General features: G+C 41.1%; 1 protein-coding gene across 5 annotated transcripts in view; it reads right to left on the bottom strand.

Annotated features, from left to right (window-relative positions):
• Positions 1 to 14,740, bottom strand: part of LOC135160290 (uncharacterized) — a 179,503-nt gene that overhangs the window by 68,588 nt on the left and 96,175 nt on the right. For all 5 annotated transcript variants that reach the window (XM_064116693.1, XM_064116692.1, XM_064116690.1 and 2 more), the window contains one exon: positions 4,730 to 4,788. In XM_064116693.1, the coding sequence (XP_063972763.1) occupies positions 4,730 to 4,788 (59 nt within the window). The remainder of the gene's footprint in view (positions 1 to 4,729; positions 4,789 to 14,740) is intronic.

The following is a 14,740-nucleotide window of genomic DNA, read 5'->3' as shown; positions in this document are numbered from 1 at the left end:
GGTAATTTCACGCTGAATAATTTCAACGTTTTATACGCAGATGGATTCATAGTATAATTGTATGGAATGTAAAGAGAAGGAGAGAGAGAGAGAGAGAGAGAGAGGGAGATATATATTCAAGATAGAAAGAGGGAAGGGACGAATTGCCAGTGAAACTAGGGGGGAGGGTGACTATTTTTACCCCTCCCCCGCCCTTTGCTGGTTTTTAACCCCGCGAATTCACGGAGCGTTATGATTTGAGCCAGCGCAGACTTCCGTCAATAATTTTACGGTAAATTGAACTCTAAACTTTCCTGCTACGTATCTCCCCCCACCCCTCCCCGCTTCCTCTCGTAATTTTCAGTGGGATGGTTGATGGGTCGAGAAGGGGGTGGAGGCTTCGTTCAAATGGAATGAAAAAGTTTAAGTCAGTGAATTAGGGGCAATTAAATACATAATATAGGAAAACAATCGAATATCCGGAGAAATTGTCGTCTTGAGAATTTTTTCATTGAATGTGCTTTTAGCTGCTCTATATGGAGAGAATAATTTTTGAAAAATTACGTGCCTGTGGGGGTGGCCCACCCCCACAAGGCTCCATTGGATTGGATCCTCCATTATTTTCTCATGAGTGAATAATAATTTCATTCAAATCTGAAACGACCTTTTGCGCATCGAAATTAAATGCTAAATCAATGAAGAGATGATAAAAAAAATTTCAATGTATTAGTCAATATCAAACGACGCTGACGTGAAATTGAACTCGTGGTTTGCTACTGAAACCGGCCACATGCATTGTTTGGTTAATTTTAGCCGCATCAGAGTCTGTCGCGCTTTGTCTACTATACGAAAATCTCCACCTCCCCTCGCCATCCTGTTCAGTATATAAACCACAACTGAACTATTCTCAATTCGAAAAAGCCGCCTTCCCGAGCGTTTAATCCGCCGTTCAATCGGTGCGTTTGCATCCCATCATGACTGTTTGAAACATACACGCATACCTAGATGTGCTTGAATTAGTGGAGATCACCGCGAGAATTCAAATAATTTTTGTAATGCGACTCACCGACGTGTATATGCGCAAAGACGAATGTGACGATTGTGAGGAAAATAGAACTTGAGAGACATGTGAGGGACACTATGTAGGTTGTTCTCGAATGTTGAACTCACTGACTAATTCATTGTTATTTTTTATTCGAGAATGGGGGAAGTTTTTTCCATCACTGGAGCTTATCGAGAGAAAAAGCTCTTTTGAATGACACGGGAATCAAGAATTTACAAATTTTTAATAATGGAAAATCTACTGTCTCACTTCAATGACTGAAATTCAGATGATAAGACCTGAATTATAGTCCAATTTGTCAACAATTTTATGCAAACCTTTCTTTGTATTACCAACACTTTTTATAATTTATTGCAAAATTCCATTGCTCGCAAAATTCACACCTGTTGCCATTACCCCTCTCCCCTACCCAATCAAATGTCTTGATCGCACTATCTCTTTCCTCAAACAATCGATAAAAGACTAACACAAAATTGAAATATATATTTGAAAGCAGTATAATTTTTTACAAATAAATTTGACTCCTCCACCCGTGTCCTTCCCCACCCATAAAAAATAAAACCCCCCAATCCCCCCCAATAACATTGTTTTACATCGCCGAAACCCAGGCCAATCACATAAATAAGTCACCACCTTTAGAAATCCCCAAAATCGTCTTTTCCCCAATTTCACATTCACGGTCTGCTGGGAGTCTATCCATAACCCAGGCGCCCATCAACCAATATCACCCATCGTCTCATGTCCCTTCTCCACTCATTCCCCATCCGCCCGAAGATCGCCTGCGATAAAATGAACCCCCTCCCCACTCCGGCAAAAAATCCTCAACTTTGTCCTTTTCGAAGAAGCAAAAAAAAAGCGTCGAATTATCAGAGTTCGTTGCATATTCCTTTTTATGTGTCCTCGGGTCATAAATGGATATAAGAAGAGTAGGAAAAAAAAAATCCACCCCCCCTTCTCCGTTTTTGCATGGCTCACCACCCCCAGGGTCTCGTGGGGGTCATCGCTCGCACTTGCTGGGGATACTCTCCTGTCCGAAGTTACCTCTCACTCTCTCTTACTCCCTTTCTCTCCCTGAATTGTCCCGTAACCTAACCATGGCGATCCGTTCGCCCTGACAACTGATATTGCGTGATCTATGGCCCCGAGGCATTGCACACCAGGGACACCAAAACTGACCCGTCGCTTCATTCCATCTCCCTTCCACCAATATTTTCCCTTTTTTCGCAAACTTTTTTTTCTCCCACCCTCTCAGGTCGCCGTTGAAATCGCTCCGGTGCTTACCCCACCCCTATATTCGTCGTGGAGAGCTGAGGCAAACAACAAAGTAATAGATGTCCCGAACCGGTCACTCCACGCCATCCCATCTTGGTTGATACAAAAAAAAATGTATGGGGATCCACTTCGTCAATAAACAATCACGGCATAATAGAAAAGAGGAAGGAAGCCACCCCCGTGGTGGAAGCGGAGCAGTGGACGCTCGTAAAAAGGCGAGTTTTTTTTTCTGGGGATGGCCGGCAATGGGGTCCGAGGCGTGAAATATTTATTGGGGGTGTGGGGTGTCAGGTGTGGATTTACAGGAAATTGAATGAAAAATTTGGGGGTGGAGGGGATTAATCTGTTATATTCTCTTAAAGGGTTGGAGGGATTAATTCAGGCAGAAAAATTCTTTAAAAATTACAATTCACTTGAGTAAACTAAAAAAAACTTTCGCAATATTCGATTGAAATTACGGAACAGTTACGCAATTGTTCAGTGAACGTTCCGTAATTTTTACCGAATATTGTTTTGACGGGTAAATTACGGAGAAGACACGTAATTTTTCAAGAATTTTTCTCTCTCCGTGTAAATGTCAAGTTTCACATGTCGTAAACCAATTTCTTTTCCCACAAAACTTCTAGTCTTAGTCAAGGTCTCGAGACAATAATAAATACTCCAATTAATAGCGTCGCATGACGACTAACTGACACATTTTATCACCCCCGTAGTTACGAAATTCTAGTTCGTAGAATTGAAATTAGCATGAAAAACTTCATGTCCCGTGTTATCGTTCAAGTTTAGTCTGGGCTCACGAAGCACTTCCTGTCGTCCACGTTGGCAATTCACGTCCCTTCCTCCCTCTTTCACTCTCATAACTGCATATGCTCAAGAGGCATCCCACAAGCATAAACATTCACCATAAGGCGTTAACACCCTGCGAATACACACTTTTGAATAGCAAAAAAAAAATGAAAGAAAAAATTTAAAAATAAAGCAATGTAAACCATTTTTCTCGGGTTGATTCTTATCGAGTGTTTATAAATTCACCGCTTCAACACAAAACCTTCACGCGAGTACAAATCCCATTCTCCTTATCAGCACGCGAGAATCGCATATATATTAATAAGAGTAAAAAGTATGAATTGGAGGGGGTGAGTAGACGGAGCGAGAGAGCGAAACTGGGGAAATTGCGTACGAAAAAAATCAGGAAAAAAATGGTGTTTTCTGTTTCGTGGGCACGTTTGACCGTAATGTACGGGTTTCTTGGTGCTCTATAGCTATATAGAGCTACCCTATAACCCCATGGATTCTCATATGCACTTAGTTTTCATTGCGCTGGACCTGTCTACCGATGTAATATAATATATTAGGTTGTGGCTCCCCTAGGGTGGCCCAGAACATTGCCATGCTCTTTTCTAGCGCATTCTTGATGGCGGGGGGAGGGTAGTTAAGGGGTAGGAGTGGGGAAAAAAATTGGAAAATATCTGCGAACATACGGAATGAATAAAGTTGTCAAAATAATTTTTTTATCCCCCAGAAAATATTCTCACATCCGAAAAAATCTAAATTTTCTCTTTTACCCAACTTCAACTCCTCCAGATTAAAATGGCGTCCAGAAATTTCACGTCCCCTGTTATCTTTCTTCCCAACTGGCTAAATCTCGATAAGAATAAAAAAAAGTAGCTTTCACTTCCGCAAAAGCCCGCAAAAGCAAAAGAAAATCCACAACTCACAATCTCATAGAACTCTTTGATCCGTCAAGGTCTGTTCGGCAGTGATTACGGGCTCTTGTCTTCCCTTATAATTGATATTGGCTCGTGAGTGGTAAAGTAGAGTTGAATGAAGGAGAGTGAGTTAAGGATTGGGGGGTTGGGGTATAACAAAGTCGTGGGGAAGGCGCTCGGCATCAGGAAGCAGAGCTATCCCAAGGTTTGAAAAGCACTGGAGAATATCCCCCTTTCTCTTACCACCACCCGGGCAACCCCACCGTTGGCCCCGGCCCAAACCCGTCAGGGTGACGAAGAGGATAGAGAAGTCGAGGTTAGCCCCCGCTCTAATCCCGAATGGCCTCTTCTTCTTGAATAGTTGGTAATCCTACAGGATAGTTGGAGATCACACCGAGTTACTGGACACTCGAGTGCTCACGGACCTGAGGGGCCAACTCTCGTCTTCCCTTCGGTAATACTTGCAAAATCTCAACCCCAGTATATTGTCATTCAGAAAATCTGGCCCAGACGATAGACGAACTCAGGGGGTGGATCATGTACCAACTAGGACTTTGGGACTAGAAACAAACTGTTGGTTTCGCATTTGGTTCACTGATGCTTCTGTTGTTCGGAGATGGTTTCAAGTCATTAGATAACCATTGGTGTATCCAATGTCTGGAGCCTTGAGGATTTATCCGTTCATGCATAGAGGTTAGGTACTTACCAAGTTGAATATACATCCTGGCATCAGCGGACATCTCCGGAAACGTCTCAAGAATGGAGCTGGAAGCAGAACGAAATAAATTAGTCTAAATGTTGGACCAGTTGATTTCATGAATCTTCCAGTCTTGGAGGTGAAACATATTTCCCATCGGGATTATCGATAACATCAGTCTGATCAAGAATTATTGATAACATATCTTCAACATTTGAAATCGCCCACATAAAGTTATGTACGTTTTAAAAAGCTTTTCAATCGCCAGTTCGTCTCCCCCAGCAGCGACCGATCAACATGAAATTTTGAGGAGATATCTGATACCGAACCACGACGACCTTTAAATATTTGATGAAACATCCGAACCGCAATATGAGCTCTCGGCATTCGCTAACCCCTGCCCCCACCCCCGGACCCCCTACTAACCCCGCATACATATACTACGAGCACATGTGCAGAGGGACGATCGGAATAGAAACTCTGGTTGTTCTTGTAGAGTACTGAGTGAGATGGGTCCAGGAGGCCATTACCTTGATACATCTCCACTCCTCCTCCTCCTCCCCCCGCCCCCCGGTGGATTTAAATATATGACAGATAGATTTTTCAAACAGTTGTGAAATTTTATTACGTCAGTGGTTTTGGGGAAATCGATGTATTCCATTTCGTCTTTGTTGGGTGTCAAAGAAATGAATACATCCCCGTGTGCTTTTTTTTTTCTACCCCTCGGTGTATTTTCGGATTTATAGAAATCCTTTTCGTTTTCACTCACGATGGTGACGTGTTAGGATATAAAGCTGATTTTTATGTTGGAATATCGAGTAGTGGAGTGGGATGACGTCGAGGGACGTCACCCTTTCTTCGACGCAATCCGTCTAGTTTTGGATGTTGTTCACCTACCCACGAGCCCGAGGAAGTCCATAACTGAGAAGCACGCGCAATTTTTTTCTCGAGTGGCTTTGCGATTTGAGGGGGATGAGGCGATCGATCAAATAGCGAAGCTAACAGGTGTTGCGGAGGGCTTTGATGGGTACAAGTTTTTCTACTTTAGTGTATTCATGGTTTTTTGGATGCACAGTGAACGATTATACGTGATGATGTGGGGAATAGATTTATGAGCCTCAATTTTAATCTGGATTTGCAAAAATAAGAATTGAGTTCACCCAAAGTTATAAGTAACATGATCATATTCTAGAACAACATAATTAGCGTAATTAATACCTAATGAGAATTGTCAGGGAGTTCAGAAATAAGAATTGAAAAAATAATTATTTCTGTGAAGCAAATAATTGGGAAAAATAATTTGTTTTCTCAATGAATCTTCAAAAAAAATCGCGTATCCCAATTTCACATACCTTCGACCTATAAGGCAACCCCAGCCCCACCCGTATAATTCGACAAAGATTCATTAAGGTAGTGTCCTCCGGTACTCCACCAAAGTCAGTCAGAGTTATACGATAGGTGTGTATACCGGTAGTTGACTTTAATGGTCGCGCGCTTAAGGGATGAGATGGACGAACGGGTCGTTTCGCGAGGACATTTATAAATGACATAGCAGTAGGAGCACAACACTATAACTGGTAAACTATCCCCACCCCTAGCCCTTTTACAACGCGACTAGTCCGCGGTGAAGAGACCGAGACGAGAGTAACCAGGAGTGTGAGTGAGAGTGAAACAGACTCACATCGGGGTTATACGTTAGCACGATAGATATTGGGGGTGTGTGTAGACCATTCTGGACTGGACACCGAGGGTTGGATTTTGCGATTGAGGGAGAGGGCAAACTCTGAGGATAGTGGTTTTAGATAGCTATCCATGTATGTACGTTACTACATGCACGCTTATGTGTATCCATGCGCTCACCATTCGAGAGGGCTTGCCTGGTAATGGCTCCGGTTTATTAATGATCGGTCAGCTGGCTTGCCAGAAAACGCTAGACGTATTTTAGGGTAGATATGTTTTGCCGACGGGAGCATTCAATCGTTATATTCCGTTAATTTTATTTTCATGCAGAATTTTTAGTCGATCATAATTAGCCGACATTTTCGTTCCACGATTACACGAATAGAAATTTGGGGTAAAAATTAGACCAGGGGGTGAAACGAGGGACAAAGACTAGTATTATCACAAAAACTACCCTCCCAATTCCAATTTTTCCAACAAAACTTGACCTAAAAATTGTTCGATTGTGATTTCATCCCACGTTTCGCCCTCTATACGTCTGATTTTTATCCAAATTTTTTTTTTCGTACAGTAAAAATATGCGTAACTGTTCCATAATTTTTACTGAATAGTGTCTTGACCGACGAATTATGGAACAGATGAGTAATTTTTTAAGAATTTTTCTATCCGCGTAATTAATGACAGAAAGCACCGAAACGTTGCGTATTACAGTAGATATTTTTTGGATATTCTGGGAACTTCATCACTGGTCATCAACCTTTTTTGTCTGATACCACAGCAAGTCCTTCAGCAAATTGATACCCCCTAATTTAGCATCAGGAGGATTCCCACAGCGCGGGCTTTTCCAGGATCGATGATTACGAGGAGATTGTATTGAGCTTGCGGACCTTAAAAAGGAGAAGACCGTTCCTCAAATCCCTTGAATGTCGACGTATCAATAGACAAAGGAAACTGAGGTTCTCGCGGTTACGATTGGCAACGTTAACATTGCCATCCAGGTGGATACCGCATATTCTGTCTCAGGATTGGGAAGCATAGGCGCAGTACCGGAACACAAGGTGGTATTTTTCTCTGTTGTTCACCGCCAAGCTCATGAATTCAGATAACGATCCAACAAATTTTGAAATCAGAAAAGTTGAGCCATCAGCGATGCGAATGAGGCGTTAAAATTCGTTAATTCTCCTCTTACTAACCGTCATCTTTTATTGACACTGTCTTGCCCCCTCCAAGAGATTTCAATCGAACGATAGTAAATGAACATCGCATCACGAATAACGAATGAATAACCTTGCATCCCGTGACATGGCAATTGTTTGTGAACGGAGAAACTACCGTTACCCCGTCTCTCTGTGTTCTGCATGGTAATTATACTTTTCTTGTTCTTTTATAAATAACTTTTTCATATTGGAGGTGATGAGAATTATTCAAATTTGAGGGTCAAATTGGGAACAATGTCAGGACGTCTGAGATATTCGAAATCAATGAGTTATTTTACCGTCACAAAAATGAGGAAAAATTCAGTCTATTTTGCCCCACAATCCTCCACATAGTAATTGACCCCTGTCGCCGGTGCATGACATTTATTGAAATTTCTGGATGTCATTGTCCGACCGATTGATCGTCTGTCTCAAATAAATCATTCCTTTCAAACACTCACAACAAAACCATCAACTTCTCCAATTGCAATTCATCAGTTTGTTGCTCACCCTTAACCCATAGCCCCCTCCACCGGGTCTTTGGAATACGTTGGGTAAAAGAAAGGGTGAATTCCCCTGCACAACCATAGGTAGACGAGTGCGCCACCGTAACGGTGCGGCGTATCGTCGTTGGCACCCAGTGTCGTAAAGTTAGCACCGTGCGACTTGTAAATTCCCGTCTGGCGTTTTAATGGTCCACTACGGTGCATGTATTAGTTTTCAGGAACATTAATAACTCTTGCGGTGAAAGGCTATCGTCGATTAATTAGTCACTCGGTGTTTGCTGGGGCCTTCGTTAACGCCCCAGATTCGATACCCCACCCTCTCTCATCCCCCAATGGTTGTCAGGAGATTGCAAACTTTTCCCGAAATGGTCATTTATACGCGATGGATTGATTAAGGTTTCATTAGATCCTGTTTTCAGAATACCCCCGAGTTTCATTTTAATTGACGAGAGTTTATGAGACTGAGGACTGAAACATGTGCTAACGTTCACATGTCATTAATTTTTATTGTCAGATGCAAATGTTGCGGTTGTCAATCCTATTCATTGGGATATAGATTGTAAATGCTCTAGGATCTTCTTCTTCAGACTTATGATGTCTCAGTTATTTATCAAAATGCTATTTATTTGTTCACGATAATAATGTTGTTCATCTTCTGAAGCTGTCAATACTTCGAGACCAACAATAAATGTGAAGGGAATGGATTAATCACCGAAAACGTCGTATGATTCTACACCGTAAGGGGGTCAATGTCTTTCAGTGTCCCAGTGGAAATGGTCAGAGCCGGGAAGACATGGGCCGCAGTGCGGGGCAGATAACGATGACAGGCTTATCGAACGATACGATAATTTCTGTAGAAAATTTCTTCCTATTTTAACAATAAGATTTTTCCTATTTTGCCAACAATATTTTTCTCCCTGTAAGACACATGTTGAGGTCTAATGTAAATTAAGATATCTTGAAAAAACTGTCCTTTACCGGGCGCAATCGTTGAAGCTATGACAATCAGGACAGAGAAATACCAGAAAACACCTAGTTTGTATCTTCCACCTGGCATAATTCAAGCAGACAGACTGGAACCAAACGCATCCCGACTACACCAGCACCAACTTGCGCAACGATAATTATACACTTTATCCTGCCCTTGCCGGTTTTACCTGGGCGCCCCTCAGCACACAGCTATGGCCCTTAAATTTGGCTTTATTTATAACCACAGCTAATGTATTCAACGCCTGGTTTATCCACGCCTGGGATTAATCTTAACGAGAAACGTAAACTTATCTGGGATATACCTCACGGTATAGCGACCCTAGTCTCTCCCGTTCAACGCCATCACCCGTTCCCTCGGGTTGGAAGCACCAGGAGATAGATATTTTGGGGGTTACTGAGTTTTCCAACTTTCCAAGTTTATCATTTTTCTCCCAGCGAATTTCCCCGAAATTTCGCAAAAAGCAGCAACAACTGGGGAATTGAATGGGAGAGACAAATTGCATAAATCAAGTTGACGCGTACGAATCCATTGGAAAGCGATATGAAAATATTCGAGACCACAGAACTTGAAGATTTTCAAGTAATTAATTTTCCCGAGGCATTGCCAACTTGGCACTCGACTCCTCCGGCATTTTCATGATTTTCTAAACAATACCTGAACACACACACATCCGAGTGACTCGTCTATATCGCTCAATACTTATGGCGCCTCTGGGTTTGCATAGCAAACAACCAGGATGTCATTGTTTCTATGGTACCTATGCGAGTTGGATTTTACCTTCCACCTCTTTAGCGCCTCTTCGTCCATGCACAATGTTTATACCATCTTTACTGGGCTTTTGTCTTTGTCTGAGAGGCGTGCGAGCATTCCACCGAGTTTCTTGGCCACGTCTTTTTTCTTTGGCACGCTATTGCTAGTTTTAGTATTTATTACCGTGAAGGTTTACAGAAGCACAGAAATCACCGTTACCGAGTGGGTGGGTGAATTTTTCGATTGAGGGAAGGGATGACGGTGAATTATTTAATAAAAGGTGAAGGGGACAGTTATTGGATGGGTCAAGTTGATGGTGACAACGGGTAAGAATGAATGGTTTGAAGGAGCGTTTAATTTTATAGAAATAAATCATTTGTTTACAGAAAAAAATTTTAGATGATAATTAGACCCTCAGGGGGTGAAATGGGGGATGGATGTTAGGTTTATCACAAAAATTAACCTCCCAAGTCTCATTTTTCTAATAAAAAATTACCTAAAAAGCGATTGACTGTCATTTCATCCCACGTTTCACCCTCTGGAGGTGTAATTTTTATTCGAAATTTCTTTCCGTGTTGTCTCAATTATTGTGAGGGGAGACATAGCGTCCTGTGATTTTGGGTTGTTACTGCAGGGAACAATTAAGAAAAAAAATTTTGTTAATAAAATCGTGATTTTAAAATTATCATTTGCAAATCATTAAATTCAAATAAATAGTGCTAACCAATTTCAAGCGCAGAAAATTAATTCAAATTCCCCAATAATCATCTGAATTGAAAATGATACATATTTATTCAATTCCGTATAGGTGTTCTTTGAAATATATCGAAAGTACGCGCTTCCTGGAATATGAAATGAAGCCGAGAGCTCGTGGCATTACAAACACAAGGGGGTAAAGGGGGAGCTGACCCAATCGAGAAGTGAACGCCCGTAGAATTCCGTTCGCTCCATATTTTTCTGTCATGTGGCTGTACGTGTTCGCATTTTCATCTTTAACATTCGGAATATTTTTTTTCTTCACTCCATTCCTCCTCGCAATATAAACCGTTTTGGATATTTCGTATTTTGTAGAAAAATACCTCGGGGGATATTGTCATTCGCGAGGCGTGAAATTTCAGTGTCTATAAAATATATCACGAATGAATCACGAATACAGTACACTAGGTTCAACGATTTGGAATGAATATAGAAATATAAAGTAGTCTATTGGAGTCGCACACTGATGTGCGAGCGTGGAATACTAAAGTAGCTGGACTTTTTTTTCCAATGGACGAGAGCCATTTTTTTATATCCATCTACTTTTTTTGTCATTTTTCAGTGCTTCCGAGGGGAAATATTCTAGTAATTCCAATTTACCCATAAAGTTTTGGGTTATCTTCACGTAGTTAATTTATTAAATTTTTCCAATGCAATTGCTCGGAAGATTCTTGCAAAAATTTCCGAAACTATTCCACGGGCTGATATTTTTCTACACGCGATCGTAGACTAAAAATAAAAAAATGCAAATATTTGCGTTTTCTATGTCCGTAAACGGCTCCTCTTGACCCAAAAAACATTGCCAATTTCCTATTTAGTAGAGACAAGGTTGATATCGCCGGAATGCCGATCGATAATGTCCGTAAAAAACGGATTCAGTGAAAAAAAAATGTGGAGATAAGGGGCCAATGATGCTTACGTATCACATACATCACGTATCGTGTGCCATATAAAACCCATATGTATCAATAACTCGAAGGGATCGACTCGGGTCATAAAGGAAAAAGCGTAGGAGAGAACTAAAGCCAGAGGAGCGGACGGTCAACTGGCTTTGGAGATATGGCTATAAATGAAATAAAATGATATTTTGACGATAAGAAGTCGACGGGATGAGGTGAGGGGCAAAGCCCGGGTTACTGAGGGGTCAGTTGGTGCGAGTGGGTGGAGAAGGGGTGGGATGTTTTTTCGGTGAGCGCTTCTCTGGAGTAGCTCTCACCCAGCGAACACTCCGAGTACTCCATCAAGCTACCGTACGTCCGGGTTATTCCGGCAAGCAGAGCCTGCCATACGTCAACCTGACCCCATCCTACCGAACTACAGAATGTACTGGCCATTGCACATATCTCATATACCAATAAAAGATATATCTTGGATAAACAAACATCACGTGACTTTAATTCGCCTGCCGGAAGGTGAATCGGAGATGAAGTGAAAAATCGTGTTTAATATCATTTGAAAATTATTTCACAGTTAAATAATGCTGAGTATGATTATTATGCAATCATCTGTTCATTCAATCAATATTAAAAATCCTTGGAATCAGGTACAGGAAGAAAAAAAAATATTTTTTCCAAATACCATTTACTTCGGAGAAGTATTTACCTAAAATTTCTTTCCGTACAAAAGTAAACGATTGAAAAAATAAATAATTTCCCGAAGTAAATGGATATTTGATAAAAGTAATTTTTTTTCTTAATGTATTACAACAATTCCATTTCCCTCCATCACTGAAAATAAAAATACCGGATTTTCTTAGTAACCCCAGACCGCCCCATCAGAATGCTGAGAAATTTTTCCAGCAAACTCAGGTGTATGACCTGTACTTTCCTAAACGACATGTTAAGCAGAAAATCTAGTAGATAAAACACTACCCCTCGTGATGAAGCACTCGGTTGTCCCGGCCAACGGAATAGCACCTGCCCGACTATCCTATCCCAGCCGGATTTCGATGGTTGAACCCGAGGTAAGGAGGAAGCAACGTTTCCGGGGTATCTCTCTCAGCCGTTATTGTTGGTAACGAAGAACATGTCGATCTAATGCAGAAACCGTGTCCCTCACAGTCATCACTGGCCACTTGCTTGTCCCCACACTTGACCCCGTTAATACAGAGCTTCCTACATACATCTGGGCTTGCAGCATTGTCACCAGAAAGATGAGAATGAATATGACATTACCAAACAAACAAGTTAATCCTCACTAAAATAATTCCCTTTGTCTTCGAACACCTCAAATTTTACTCTCCCGAAGCCACTGGCGTTCGCACCACATGGCGGCTCGTTGGTTGCGCATTTCCCGCCAAATATTCAAAAGCAATAAATATTTTTCATTGAAAAATCGAGTTGCGGTTACGAAAATTAATTTAGTCGCTCGGAAATAGTGACATGCAAACAGAGATATATTAAATGTCGAAATTCTCAAGGAAATCGAGCAGGTGATGGCCAGTGACTTTATGGGCACGTGTTTGTGGCTATCGCCAGCGGGGGTTAGGTGTGAAATGAATGAGCGAGTCAGGTGCACGAATATGAATTAGGATGCGCGTTGAGCATTTGCCAATTTTCATATCGTGGGTGGATATTTCGTCTGACAATGAGCAGAAGCTGATGCCAACTGCCCCCGGGAGTTGGTGAAACATCTGCTCCAGCTCTTTGTGTTTCAATTCATCTGCAGGGTTGCTCTCACTTCCGAGGGTTGTGAGGTTAACTCTGGATATTCGATTTCACCGGTATATCGATCAAACGCCCGGCATTACGTATTTATTAAGTCACTCTTGAGTTATCTTTGGTGGATGCAAATGAACTCGTTTGATTGCACTTTTAATTGAAAATAATCGCAGAGAATATGAGAAAAGAAATTAAATGATAAAATTGACAGGTTAATCTTGTCATGAATTCAATGGTTGATCGAATTGGGTAAATTAATGATGATGATTTCATCGTGCGATTCGAGTGGAAAAAAACTGGAGCAACACACCTAATAGAAGGTGGATATGCCGGACGTATAATAAACTGGCATCAATGAATCTCCCACAAACGGCCTTTATCTCTCTCTAATGACTTTTAATGTTCTGACCATTTAAATAGCAGACATTGATACCTACGATATTATGACATGGATTCACAGACAGTGCCACAACATTTTGTAAAAGAGAACAAATTGCTGGTTTCCGTTCAGTCGATTGGCCGTAGCCAACACTAGAGCGGATGAGGCGTGCCCCTATAGCCAAAGCGCGCATTTATATTAAACTGTTATACACTGGTCTTTTGTATGAGTTTATTCTATTTGTATATTCACATGACCTTTTGATAACGAGTATTAGATGTATCCGAGGCCAGCCCAATTCAATTTTACCAAGTTTTTGGAGGGAATTGTTTCGGAGGATTTTTTTTTGATAATTGGTGATTGATCAGATGGTTTTGCATTATTCCAGGTGAATTAATTTTCTAATGATGGGTTATTGAAGTTTATGATAAAAATTAAATCTTTAGAGGGCGAAGTCGGGACGAGATGACAATCCACCACTTTTCGTCGCTATTCAATCCGATTGTGTAATTAGCCACGCCCTGTTGGGTTATTATAATATGAAATACAATGGAGAATGAATTAAAAAATTAATCGTAAAAAATTTGAAATTTAAATCATGTTTTCTGGATAGTCGGAAAATATGGTTAATAGAAAAAAAAATCATGAATATTTCATTACTCATATTATGCGGTTCGCATGGATGGACACATGATATTTAGTTTCCCGTTTACGGGTACTGGGTGGGAACCTCCAGCGACAAAAACAGGAAAGAGATCGACCACAAACTCCATCATAATACGGGATAGGTATCCGGGTGTGTCACACCAGTCATCGGTATCTTTTGTCGAATGCCGCGATTATGAGAATATAGACATAAATAATGCGAGTGAACATGGCTCAGCCGGAAGTGCTCTTTCTCTTCGCGCCCAAAATTTAAATCCACCGCCAGTATTATGCAGTCCAATGCTAATGGTATGCTAACAACTTGCGAGAGAGACTTAAAAAACTTCATATTTCATATAATTTTATATGAATGACCAAAAAGCACATTTTCAAGAAATCATGACTACCAAGTTGTTTGGATTATGCCTCTTGCATCGTTACAAGATTCATCGCACGT

This window comes from Diachasmimorpha longicaudata, chromosome 3, assembly GCF_034640455.1.
Source record: "Diachasmimorpha longicaudata isolate KC_UGA_2023 chromosome 3, iyDiaLong2, whole genome shotgun sequence".
Lineage (NCBI taxonomy): Eukaryota > Metazoa > Arthropoda > Insecta > Hymenoptera > Braconidae > Diachasmimorpha > Diachasmimorpha longicaudata.
Note: the sequence above shows the minus strand (reverse complement) of the source record. Positions and strands in the feature narration are given on the sequence as shown.